The sequence below is a fragment of the Halyomorpha halys genome, unplaced genomic scaffold (genome assembly GCF_000696795.3).
Source record: "Halyomorpha halys isolate HHAL.00 unplaced genomic scaffold, Hhal_1.1 Scaffold623.1, whole genome shotgun sequence".
In the NCBI taxonomy this organism is placed as follows: domain Eukaryota; kingdom Metazoa; phylum Arthropoda; class Insecta; order Hemiptera; family Pentatomidae; genus Halyomorpha; species Halyomorpha halys.
In genome coordinates, this window is record NW_027107123.1 from 134,993 (window position 1) to 149,172 (window position 14,180).

Consider the following 14,180-nt stretch of genomic DNA (forward strand, 5'->3'; position numbering starts at 1 on the left):
CTCGAATGTAAGGAAAGGATAACTGGACTGTGGTCTGAGGAAAGGTCATCTATAGATATAATATATTTTAATTTAAAAACTTGAAATATTGAATTATAATTAACAATTTCAAATTTTACAGTAACTAATCTATCTTAATTATAATTAATATTTAAAATAAAATTGAAGTGGTCCCTTTTTTAAATTAAAGGAGATTATTTTTAATGGTTATAAACCAAGTGGTGCTTTACCGTTTATACACTGACAGTAAAATGTAGTGAATCGGGAATAGTGAAAACTATTGAAAGGATTTATCCTACTGAAGTTATTGGAAAATATCAAAGAATTTAAAAACGTTAATAGGAATTAACTGATTTTTCAGGGATTTTAATTAGTGAAAAAGATGGCCGAACCCGCAAATAACGATGATAAAGATTTTTTATTGTTTAAAACAAAAAAAAAAACATCAAATTTTCTTTTAGTTAAATATTTATAATCCAATAATTCTTATTATTATATATCTCACAACTAAGTGCGTGAATGTAAAACTTTGTAGGTATATTTAATTAATTCTTATATTACTGAGAACGATATCTCTCATGATATATTATTAATATACTCTATATATTATAGTGGATTAGAAACAAGGAGGTTGGAGTGTCGTATTGCAGTGCGGGCGAGATGTGCCCAATTCCTCCTGGTCCAAGTTACAGCCGCAGTGCTACCCAACGACCTAGTTATTCTCTCTCATCCACGGATATCATCATCGATACGCTGCGTAATATTTAGCTATACTGAAAATCTAGACCAATATATCTCAGTAATAATTTAACATATCTATATCAATTAACACAACTATATCAAATTATGAACATTTCATCTATATCAAATATTTTCTTTATGAATATTTTTTTTTCTCTGCCGCAAATATTGTAAAAAGATACGAAGGACGAGTAGTAATTCCTCTGCATTACATTGCCTTTAAAAATATTTATTAATTTATTATACGAAGAATATATTTCCTAAAAGAAGCATACTAATGAAAATAATAAATCTAGTACGAATGAGTATATACGAAACGTATAATAAATTGTTAGTCATGAATAATTGACTATATTGAATTTCATTATGATATTTTTGTTCAAAGGGAACTTAAAAAAAAAAAAGTAGTTTGGATTTTTAATTCACTTTGGATTATGGACAAACGACGGACATGGACAGCGTCCAATCCATGTCAAAAGACTGATCTACATGTTATAAGGCTAATCTGGAAATACGGAGATGAGCTTTAGGGCTCCATTAAACCATCCTAAATTCCTCCCGAATCCAATCCTTACAGTCCAAAATCAAAGTCAAGTCATCCATCAGGACCTCAATGTTCCATATATTGCCGATATGGCCAGAACCAATCTATCCATGATAAACTATACTCACTTATTTCTAACCAGGCTTCTCCTACATTACCTAATAATCCTCCTAGGCGACTGAAAAGAAGATGGCCTCGAGATCTTCTTCTCTAGAAATGTTATTGGAGTTCTATCAATAGGTAGATTCTCCACTTTTTTATACCATGTCGTTTTATCACAAACGGCAAATTTACTTGTTGCATATATTTTTATACAGTTGTAAATAGCAATAAATAAATTATAAAACAAAAAAAAAATTTAATTCAAGGAGATATTGGTTGGCGAGGGGAAGAGTGTTTGGCAATATCTGAGTTTAAGATTAAAGATCATTAGATTTATTTGTATGCTTCAGTTTTTACACGAAACTTCAAGGACTGTGATGTGGGATTGGAGAGTTTGATGTGTCATTATTCTCATAGCACAACTGTGTATTGGCATTCCACGTAATTAAAAATAAGCTAATTTCTTAACCTCATCAGATACTTTAATTTATTATATTCTAAAATTATGTATGGGAGTAGCAGTTTAACACACTACATAACTTTATTTATCATATGGTAATCCAAATTATTTTTTCTCTTTTTTCCACAATGATTCTTAATTGTAAGATCTAAAATAATTTAGAATTCAAAATAAGGTTTGATGGAAAAAAGAAGTATCAAGTGTGGGAAAGATGTTTTAGAAGAAAGCAAAGAACACAAAAAATGATTTGTGTCATCGTAATTGATAAATATAAACTATTTATTTTGATGTAAAATATAGTCCCAACTAATACGTGTCACAAAAAAAAAATTAAATAATGGTTTTTATTACTCTTTCTAAAAAAGTTACCTAGTTTAAAAGATTTATTGGTAGGTGCTGAAATCATTGATAAATATAAGATAAATTTTGTTCTGTACGTAATGAATGTAAAAATTGAGTTTTATTTATTTACCTAAAGTATTTTTGCAAAGTTTCGTTTTATAAACAGAAATGTAGAATTCAGTGCAGTAAAAAAATATTTACAAAAGTACAAAGTCTTATTTGTGTATCTTGTGGATAGTAGCTACATCAAATTCGTAACTTTAACATGGTGATAAATATACACACACTCATATTAAAGTAGTAAGGTTTTTATTCCGATATGCACATAAACATATACGTACAGAAAGGGAAGATCGGAAGTTCTGCTTTCTTTGGGAACTGAACAAGTCAGACGTGATCCCTGTTGTAAATATACGCCGTATTGGACAGGAATTGAACCCGCGCCAGAATCTTTCTTGTTCTGATTCTAGCTGCAGGAAAATACTGACGTAGGATATAAATCTTCTCGCTTTGCCTAAACCTCTTCTCTGCGTTTTCACCATTTTTATTGTCGTAGATGAATTCATTCATTATTTATAGGAAAAAATAAATAATAAAAAAGGTTTTGGCTGCTGACGGTATTCATTGCCTATAAAATATATGATAATATCAATGTAACGTAGCTCATTATAAGAATATATACTTAATTGTGTAATAAAATATATTACGTTTCTGGCAATATGCTTTTATAAGGCAGATTATAGTTCCAAATAAAACAACTGTTAATTTTTTGTTTACTGCTTGTACTTACTGTATTCTAAAGCTCACTCATCTACTGCATTGTGCTATATTATATATTTCTATCGATTCCAGGCGGAAACAGATCGATTAATATGTATTTAAACATTAATAAAAGGCTAGACAACAAAGACTTCCCTCCAAATTTGGTATTCTAGATTGAAATATGATATTTGCAGTCAGATAACTTTTTCCATTTTTTTTTTTTTTTTTTGCTAAGACTCCCATTGAAGTCCTATACTGCCTAACCATGGTTAGGGGACAAAGTTTTTCATTTTGTGGGACTGCCACTAAATGAAAAAAGTCAACGCTTCAGGGCGGATTCGAACCGGCACCACCAATTGCACACAGATTGACTGTCTTAACCACTGAGCAACTGGTGGCCCTTATTCCAAAGATGTCATGTTTACCGATTACCTACTACACTGTATGGTGACATAAAGGTTAATTGAATGAACGAAAATACCAGACAAAAAATAATTATTTTATTTTTGAAATCTTACAGGTAAAACTATATTTAATAAATATAAAAATAATTAAATGAGTGGTGAGAATTTAGAGAAACAAGAATAAAAGATATGACAAGAAAGTGGGCGTCTGAAATGCAGAACAAAGTGAAAAGAAGTATTATGAGGGTTTTATTATGTTCAAAATGTGTTCAACCTGTTCAACCTCATGTTGCAATTCCTTCTATATCGGCGAAACTAAAAACCAACCTAAGAACCGAATTTCCAAACACAAAACTTTCATCAACTCCTGTAATCCACTTGTATCTAAATTATCAGAACACGCATTATACCTGAATCATACTTTTTATTTCGACAATTCTTCCATTCTTGCCACTGTCCCCAACTACACCAAACGTCTCATCTCGGAGTCCATTTACATAAATTTAACTAAGAATTCCGTCATCATTAATAAAGACTGCATATCCACAAAATTTGAACATAATAAAACCCTCATAATACTTCTTTTCACTTTGTTCGGCATTTCAGAAGCCCACTTTCTTGACATACCTTTTATTCTTATATTTAATAAAATATAATTTTTCCAAAATGAGTAAAATATAAAAATTATATAATGTTTTTTTCTGATATTTAATCTTACTTTCACTTATCTATATAGTAAAGGGGTGTATTGTGATCGTGAAAATTTCTAATCAGAATTCTCAACTAAAATACACACTTTAATATACCCTGATACCAAATACCTAACTATCTCCAAATGACCAGGTAGTGTTTATATGAACAGTTTAGCTCATAAATTTCTGGGTTGAAATCATGCATTGAAGACGTATTCCTAGGATGATACGACCTGTTTGCTAAACTATATACACTAGAAATACACATAAATGAATCAGTGTTGCTGACTGCAATAGATTCCTTGACACAATGGCCTTGCTGGGAACAAGAGGAGAGAACAGCTGGCCAAGGAGGAGGCCTCGGGTTCACAGTTCAACTGTGCTCTCAGTTTCAAAAAAGTAAGGATCGATCACCCATTGATGGATAAGGAAGAGTTCAACAAGTTCTCATTTTCCACTCACGAACTGGTCAAAACAGGCTCAGAGACCACCAATTCCGAGAGCTCCAAATTGGCCTCGGACCTCTCTGGGAGTGTGGAGGTAAACAGAATGCCAAGCACACACTCCAAACGTGCGGGCTATGTTCTGTGCAAAAAAGAAGCCTGGAGGATCTCAATAGAACCACCGAATTCCTTTTCTATTTCCTGACCTGGACATCTAAGAAAAGAACGCCGAAAAAGAAAAATGCCTTTTCACATTATTAATTTTTCCCATCTTTCTTAACTGCTTTAAAGGCTTTGAAAGTCGTTTTATTAATCTATAATGAAATGATGTTTAATATCAGCTAGGTCTTAACTTTCAAAATATCTTCTTCTAAAGTATCTTTAATTTTAATTATTTGAAATAATTATTCATCTCTCACTGCTAATAGTATTAAAAAATGTAAACATATGAACATTTTAAGACTTTTATAACTACGTAAAGTAGGAAAAACTGAATTTATCAATAAACGATTTCAAGTTTCCGTGGTAGCCATTTTTCTGTCTATAGTTAGTATTTACTATCTCTAACATGTTATATGAAAGAATTGATCTTAACCCAAAGTAGAATGGTATGTGAAAGTTGAGTGATACGACCATCACATCAAAACCAAATTTTGAAACATGTTTTGAAATGTCAAAAAAAAATCACGAATAAATATAATAATGGAAAAGAGGAAGATTATTTTCTTAAATCATATATTTTAATATATGGTTAAGATTTTTACATAACAACAAAGAATTGTTATTACTGCTGTTATATTAAAATATTCATTCTGTTATTATGTTAATTATTGGCAATGGACCAGTAACTCCAAGGATTCGAATCCAGCAGTATCTGATACCTTTGGCCATTGATCCCCGTTCTTCCAGGGTCCTCTCACTCATTATGAGGTACCTAATCACCTCCTTGTACAACCATTGGCTTAATACTTCCTTATAAAGTCCTCCACCCTTAACCCTTCATTGGTTTAATAGTACAGATTTAATTTAATTTAATGTTAGTCACTTTAATTTAGTAGAGAATAAATCTAACGCACAAAATCATGTAGCTTTCAGTAGATCAACTTAAGGAGATATTAATATCTACTCGAAATAGAGCAGTAAGTGAAAGTGGAGCGATGCGCGCATCACACCATAAATGTTGTTTTATTTTGAATGAAAAAAGTCTTATATTCAAGAATAATATTGATTACGTCGCGTAATGCAGTCTAGCGTTGTCCCATTAATTCATTCATACAAAACATATATTATTATTTTTAAAACGAAAATAAAATAAGAAATATATTTTTAGAGTAAATTATGGTTCTCAGGTTGCAGTGCCAGAAAGCTAGTCGCCTAGCTGGTTGGCTATGACAAATGGTATGGTTCGCCTTGTCATTAATCTCGTGGTTTTTCAACTCTTTTGAGAAAAAAACCGCATCTCGAATATTCTCAGGTTTATAGAATTATTTCAATGAAAAAATTTATTGTAGTCTGCCAAAGGCATATTCTGAAAAACGGCGATTTAAATAAATCAATACTTAGCTATCATAAAATGATATTATGAATAATATAAATGTTATGAAACATGGAGATTTCGATATTTATATATTATTATATTATATTATTTGTTCATTTCATCAGCATTTACTACGTTTATATATGCAGTGTTTCCGAATTAAGTGAAAATATGAATTATGGGTCTCAAAAAAAAAAAGGAAAAAATCCCTATGAAGGTGGGTCGAGTAACACTTTGTTAGGTGATATTCATTCGTGAAAATTTTCATTGTTAAAAATTATTTAGGTCATTATAAATAGACTAATATATGTTCCGACTACCTTATTGAAAAATAATATATATTAAAATGGAATATTCATATTTTTTATTGAAATTTCTATACTTTATTCCATATATCTTCTCACTACTATTACCAATGAAATATAAACATTAACATTTACATGAAATGATCAAAATTATTATATTAAGGATTAGACTCAGCATTTTTCTTCCATAGCAGTAGTGGTTGAACGACCCTGGTAGTATTATTGTTTCAGAAGTTTCAATTCCTTCTACGTTAAGAATTAATGTCAATGACTAGTTATGCATAGACTAGTTTAATGTCACCCCAAACTAAAAAATCCAGTAGTGACAGATCTAAGATCAGACACTAAAACATATCCTTAGCTATTCGGCCACTGCTGCTGTGGAAGAAAGATGCAGATCTGTCTTAATGCTCAAGGTAATCACTTTGAACTAAATTTAATATAAATCTTAAGGTTTACATTTAATTACACAGTAGTGAAAGACGTTTGGAAGTTTCAATATATAATATTATCATTCGATTTCAATGTATATTATTTTTAAATATCTAGTATTTACATTTTCAATGTTTCCAGAAAATGAAAAATTAATATTTCCAAGTCTAAATAAGTAAAGCGTGGACTAGATTTAACGGAAGAAAATATACTATAATTATATCTAACACATTAACTATTTCATTTTAACTGTAGTATGTAAAAGAAAATTAATAAAATATTACTAATTTTCTTATCTGATAAACTATCTAATTTCTTGGAGGATAGAGTATAATTGAGGGGGTAATGTGGCATGAAAAATGAAGCCAAAAATGCGGCATTACGATGAACTCTAAGGGCGTAATAGAGGAGTAGGAGCCATTTACAGGGCTGCCTTGTGTAATTTTATGTCATAATGGTGAACATTCCTAATATATATATATATAAACCTCAACCACAGAGGTGTGGCCACCTCCCCGTTTAATTCATATCTTTTTATTAATTTAAAGAAAGATTACCATGACATGAGCGTAGCTGGTCCTAACCAGCACAACGGTCCCACGGTCCATTAATTCCATGGCGTGGCCTTAGGCTATAGCTAGACTATACCACCTTAGCTGGACTCATATCAACACCTTATAATGCCACAAGGTTATCAAAGGGAAAGGACTCAGTAAAGTATATACAATAAATTTCATGTATTATATATATATATGAAGTACTAATTCTATTTTAATGAAGGGTATGAAAAAAAAAGTTGAGCGTAACTAGGAGAAGTGGAACTAGTATGTATATTCCATTTTTTGGAATGTGTATGTACTCAAATTGAGCGTAGCTGAGTAACAAATTTGGAGTCCTTTCAACCTCTCTCTGCGTAGCTTTTCACTCTTCGAAGGTTTAGCTGGTGGACATATTATATAATTGAGACTATTGTATTATTAAGTAACAGAAGGAGTTGAATCCTTGCCAAAGTGTTCTTCGTTCAATGTTGTATATATGTGAAAATATTCCTGACACTGGAGTCACCTTCCGTTCTCCTGCCCTTGGGCTTTAAACTGACACTGTTCGGGAAAAGGTTTTATTCCTTTGTTTTGTAGTTTCTGGAAGATTGATGTCGTCTGAGAGTGTGAGTTGAAAAAAAAAGTGATTTATAACGCCCGATAAACAGTTTGGTTCCTTATGTTCCTTTATTTTTAAAAGTCAGTGAACCTGCTCCAGTGTAGAAAGGTTCACATTTATCAGAAAGGCCTGAAAAAAACACAAAAACCTTAAAAATAAACTTTTCAAATTCTAGGATAAGATGGATTCACAAGCATTTCGTATATTATCTATCCTAAAAGATTATAGGGGGGTCACTTATGAAGTTTTTCAATGATCCAAAACTTCATCAGGATAGTTCCTAATTGATTTCTTATATTTCTAGGTGCTATGATCAAGTTATCTTCTTATAGAGCCGTCCATAGGGTGGTTGAGGCGCAGGTCTTAACAACCTGGATACTGCGGGTGGTGCCGGTTCGAATCCGTCCGGGGGGATGTACTTTTTTAATTACAAAATGAAAAACCTAATCCTCCACCAAGGTTAGAATAGGTTGGTCACCTCTTAGATAAACCCTCCCCCATAAGTCAGAAATGACCAGGAAGGGGGTCATAAAAAATAGGGAGTCATCTTCTTGTCACTTGACAACCTTTAATGGAACTCCAGTACTGTCATCTTCTCCTTTCTTCTTCTATTTTTCTGTTATAGGAATTAATGGTATTCCAGAGAGATATGGTGGTTACTAACGAAATATTTCTCTCTCCAAGGCTGATAACCACCGCACTCATAACCACCCGGCTTTTTCAAATTATTTAAAAGAATTAATTTTTCATTAGGAGTTTTATATCTTTTAAACCACCAACAACACATTAATGACTCATATCAACTCAATTGTTTATCTTTATATCAATTTTGGAATTTCAAGGATTAACATCATGCCCCCTGCCGTTGAATTTACGGGAAATGACAGGTTCATGATTGATAGGACGCTAAAAAACATGGGGATATCTTATAAATTTTGCCTAGTTGATATTTTTTATATCCTTAATTCTCTGTAGAAATGAAATATAAATAGTTTCGCTCATTATAAAAATATTAGGCAATATATAAATATTGTCTTTTCTTTTTTTTTTTTTGTCTTCTGGTTTTTGGTTAATCTGTTCTTAGTACGTAAGTTAGTTTAAGTAATCGGTGCTATACTAAACCACTTTTTTACTTACCCCAAGCTCGGTACAATTACCCTGAGTTGCCAATGTTGCTCCACAATTAAGGTTTAGTGCAAAGTTGTTCCAGGTAACTGTAATAGGCTACATTAGACCATAGCCTCATTAGCCGCAAAGAGAGGCGTAATGAAGGGTACCTAAGGACACGATATCGTTACCTGAATATAAAGTATACTTAACGGCACGATATCAGCACCTTAATACAATTAGCACCTTTCGTCGAGAGAGTCCTCATCTAATATTGAGAGCCTGAGTGGGCCGCGTCTATAGCAGCTGTGCGCTTCGACTAGTTGGGAATTGCGTGACGGCCTAACAAACTGTTGTCTAGAAAAATATTGCGAGGACCTGCCCGGTGAACTATTCATAGAACTCAATGATATAAATAGCTTCTCTACTCACTCCAATTTATGATGTTTCTTCGAGATCTTTCTCACTCCGCGAGGTGTAAAACATCTTTCATAATATAACACAACTTGTATTTTAGCAAACTCTAAACGAATCCTATTTTTGTATTTCTTATAATTATCAATTTGTGTTGTTCTTTGTTTAGAACTTATTATTATTGAATTATAATCAGATAACTATCTACAATATTTAAAACTAAAAATACACAATGCAGGTTTTCAGAACGGAATATTTTACTGTCATTGCTGTTCCGACAGTCATTATTACAAATTTACTTTACCTAGGAAGTCAAATCAGAGAATAAAAAAAAGACCGGAAACTTTTCTGTCGAAAGTCAATAGGACTTGATCTTAGTGTCATGGTTTGGAGGAAGGAGTATGCTGGCAAGTGAAGCCAAAAAAGGCGGTCTTTTCGTGCCTTCTCGGGGCGTGGCAGAGGAATAGGGTATGAGATCGAGCCAATCACTGCCTGCCTTCTATTTTCGTTTAGATTACAATGGTTGGTACTTCTATTAACTTCAACGTAAACCTTCCTTTCGTGTTGTGAATTTTTTAACCTCATTTTTTCTTCGAAGGAGAGAAAGGTTATGCCACCCCCTCGTCCAAGGTGACAATATGGACCTTTACGTTAGCGGATAAAAGAGCTGAGATTAAATGGTTCTACTGGGGAGTCCCGATTGTCTTCACTAGAGGTTTTAATGATGTTTCTGGTTCTTGTCTCTACTTGTACAGGATCAATTCTCGTGTGCTAAGGGTGTTAAACGTACTAAGTGTATTAGAGTGGTTTCAGCGTGCTAAATATGTCGGAGAAGGTTATAATGAGGTTTCATCTCATATGTCTAATTACTAATTCGTTTTTTTTTTTTTTATTAGCTTTCTTACAACGCCTTTATAATTTTTGGTATAATTGAAGTTACTTGCAGGATATTAGGGGTTTGATAGAGGAATTATGCGCCTCCTTTCATACAAATAAGACATCGATTGCAAAAATAGCTTCGGTGGCGCTGGGCGTTGTAGCTAGATCTACGTTATGTCGCATTATATTAAGGGTTCACTACGTAGATTTTATATTGCTATTTCAGAATGCATTTAGGTTCAAAGACCTGGAGTATATATTTAATCTACGGTCTATCCTTGTTGCTCTAAAATATCATTAAGTTTTGGATATTAAGAGAAATCGATTCTTGCTGACTCCGGTACTAATACGGAAGATGGCTGATCATTGAAGAGTATAGGAAGATGAGCCTGAGGAAGATAAAGTAGAATTGGCGCCATAATCAGATTAACAATTCAATTAGCCACGAGAGAGCGCTGGCTTTGTCACAACTAGTCACGCTACGCCAAACTCCTGCCGCACCGTCATCTTTCTACCCTCACACTTTCCCTCTCTGCGCTAACACTTTCCCTCTCCCTCCTAATCTATATTAAGTTAATTGTTCTCTGTTTATCAAACAATCTTTTTATTTTTGGGCAATCTGTCATTTTTATTTCTTAATAAAATAATAAGGAAATTCAATATACTCCTGTATCATACTAGATTTCGTCATCTTTAAACTAGTCTTGAAGAACTTTGATTTGTCAAAAATTGTAAACTTTTTTTTATTTTATTTATTTATTGATATCTTTAACTGTATTAAAAATAAATACAACAAGTAAATTTGATGTTACAATGACGTGCATGACAAAGACATAAGGAGAATCTTCTTATAAACAGAACTGCAATAATTTTTCTAGAGCAAATGATCTCTGGGCTATCTTCTTTTCAGATACCTAGAAGGATTTTCATACAATAAAAGAAAATCAGGTTAGAAACAAATGGGTTTGGGATTAGATACAAGAGAAATTCGAAGGTTTAGTGGAGCCCCACTCCACCCTACCAGCTAAACTCCGTAATTCTAGATATTTTAGATTACAGTGATATTAATGAATCTTTTGTAGTTAATTGGATGTTTAGACCGTTTGTCTTGTAAGCGTTGTAATAGTCGCAATCGAGGAGACTTTTCCTGTCTTTTCAGTCTTGTATGAGGATTCCAAGTTAGTCGTTTGTCCAGATTTAGTGCTAGGAAACGGATCTGTTCGACAAGAATAAGTAGGGTGTTATTAAAGGATTCTGTGGGACAGGAAATCACGCTTAACTAAAACTTAAAATAAGTAACTAAAAGTCAAAATATAATTTATATTTTAGGTATTGATTCAAAGCTATAGAGCGTTACCATATATTATTAATTCAGTTCTTAAATATTTATTCTTTAAATCCAAACTTTTATATTTATATTAATATGAATAAATTTAATGGCTGGATTCTAATGACTTAGTACTTGGTAACAGATATTAATGTTTTTGAAACAACATTGTGTTTTATCGTCCATCACAATCTAACAATAATATTACAAAACTAAATATCATATAAACAAAAATTATTATTTCGCCCTTTAAGTTATATTAAAATGGGTCATTCAAGAAAGGTGCAATTTGAGTTTCTAGTTGATAGAAATGTAAACGTTCGCTAATGAAGCTAAAAAAATACATATGCTTTTTTTAATCACTTTAAATCATACTAAATTACCTTGTAAACAAAAAATTTATTATTTATAAAGAAAAGATAAATAAATATAAATGAGATACGAGAGGGTAATGTCCTCTGTCCTATGTTTCTTTGGATAGGTAGGTTTAGCCTTCACAAAACATTTCATAAATATTACTCCATACATTATTTTTGTAAAACTTGACAGGACCGTTATTAGTTTATTAATTCTACAATTTACCATCAATCTCTGTATTTTAACATTTTAACATCACGCTATCTCAACGTTCGTATTTAAAGGAGGAGCCAGGTTCATGACAAAACTCTACATAATAAACGTTATAGAAATGGAATACATTAGTACAAACATTTAATAACAAGTAAAAATAGATTTGGATACTCACATTAACAACAAGGCCAGAAACTCGATGCAGGTTTTGGGCTATTGATTAAAACCCAGCCAACATTAATAGTGGCTGAACCCTCTAGGTTGATTGAATCTAGGTTTAATTTCAATGTGTTTTGGAAAAAGTATAATTGGATGAGTGCAGTAGTGAAAATTCGAAAGACAGGTCCATGACGTCAATACTCTGGACTAGTGCCATCTTAACACCATAGACCCACTGGGCCCTAGCCCAGAGCCATCTAATCCATAGTTACATCTTACCCTTGCAATCTATAGGTTAAATCAAGAATGAACAGAGAAATACGATTGCTTTAAGAAAGATCGAGAAGTTTATCTCTAATTTACTTAAATAAATTTACTTTGAAGAAATAAATCCTGATTTTATAGACCAAAACTATGAAAAGTACTTTTAATAAAGGTTTAAATTTTTTTTAATGCTTGTTACTTTCCTAATATTAAGAAATTAATAGCGTTCAGAAAATAAATAAAAAATTAAATATTTTCTTAGCTCCAAAATCATAAATGAGATGGTAAAAGTGGTTTGAAAGTCATTCCTACCCTTTTCTATGTCAATGATCCATATTTCATTAATGAAAGGAATATGGTCCGGGTGCGGTCAAGAAAAACTCAAATAGTAGAAATATACTAATTTAGTATATTTACTAAATTAGTAAATTAGTAAATTAGTATATTTCTACTATTTGAGTTTTTCTTGACCGCACCCGGACCATATTCCTTTCATCTTCACACACAGTCAATCAATAATCTTCCAATATTTCATTAATATTTTAATGATTACTGTTTTTATTACATTTATTTTTTATTATTATATGTCCTAATATACCTTGTCCCGCAATAGGATGCCGCGTAACCTGAGCAGTTCGCCGCTAATGCGGCCCTTGGTCGTGCTCGCCCTGCCCGGAATGTACCTCTTCTACAAATACAGCCAGTACAAGAGGCAGCAACAGGAACAGAACAGGAGGCGAGTCACGGAGAGGGAGCTGGCACATCTCAACCACAAAATCGTAAGTTGTTTCATTATTATATGTGAATTATTACTACAGTCATATTTTATATTTTTCAACAAATTTATTTTGTACATAGATCAAAATTAGGGAAAATGTTATATGATCACTCGAAATATATTAATTAAAATAGGATTTGTCTGTGTTAAGAGAGTTATGCTGTTTTTTACTTTCTCCCTATGTTAACTACGTTTGTTTCCTAATCAGTCCTTGTTAGTTTCCCCAATAACTCAAACTCTAAAAATCCTGAAACATCCCAGAGTTCATATAAAGGCAATTAAATTATTTAAAAAATCTAAACCTAAATAAAAGTTTCTGGTTCGAATCTATCGACGGCACTGAAGAAAGTAAAAAAAAACTTAAGAAGCTGGGCTTATACATCTAACTGGAGGGGTACAGGAAAATACAGGGAAATTTTTTTTTTTATTTAATGAAATTTTAAACTGTCCAAAATAATACAATAAGTAAATATGTTGTATGTTTCATATACACTTGAAAATCTTGGGAATGAACCACCCATCGGTGGTACTTCAAACATTAATTTAAATTAGAAGGTCCCGTGGCCAAATAAACTCATTTGTAACGTAATAAGGAGCATCAAGGATTTTACGTAGGATTTTGGATTGTAAGGATTGAATGCGGGAGGAATTTGATGGTTTGGTGGAGCCCCATAGCTCAATTCCATATGTCCAAATTGGTCTGATTATCGTAGTGTATATACTACATAAAATGTTATGTATGATTTTTTAACTTTTTCAA

The 14,180-nt window shown here is 32.2% G+C and overlaps 1 protein-coding gene across 5 annotated transcripts in view; it reads left to right on the top strand.

The window, feature by feature from the left end:
* The window catches only part of LOC106684817 (micronuclear linker histone polyprotein), a 170,889-nt gene that overhangs the window by 39,764 nt on the left and 116,945 nt on the right, over positions 1-14,180 (top strand). For all 5 annotated transcript variants that reach the window (XM_024360454.2, XM_014427101.3, XM_024360456.2 and 2 more), the window contains exon 2: positions 13,256-13,421. In XM_024360454.2, the coding sequence (XP_024216222.1) occupies positions 13,256-13,421 (166 nt within the window). The remainder of the gene's footprint in view (positions 1-13,255; positions 13,422-14,180) is intronic.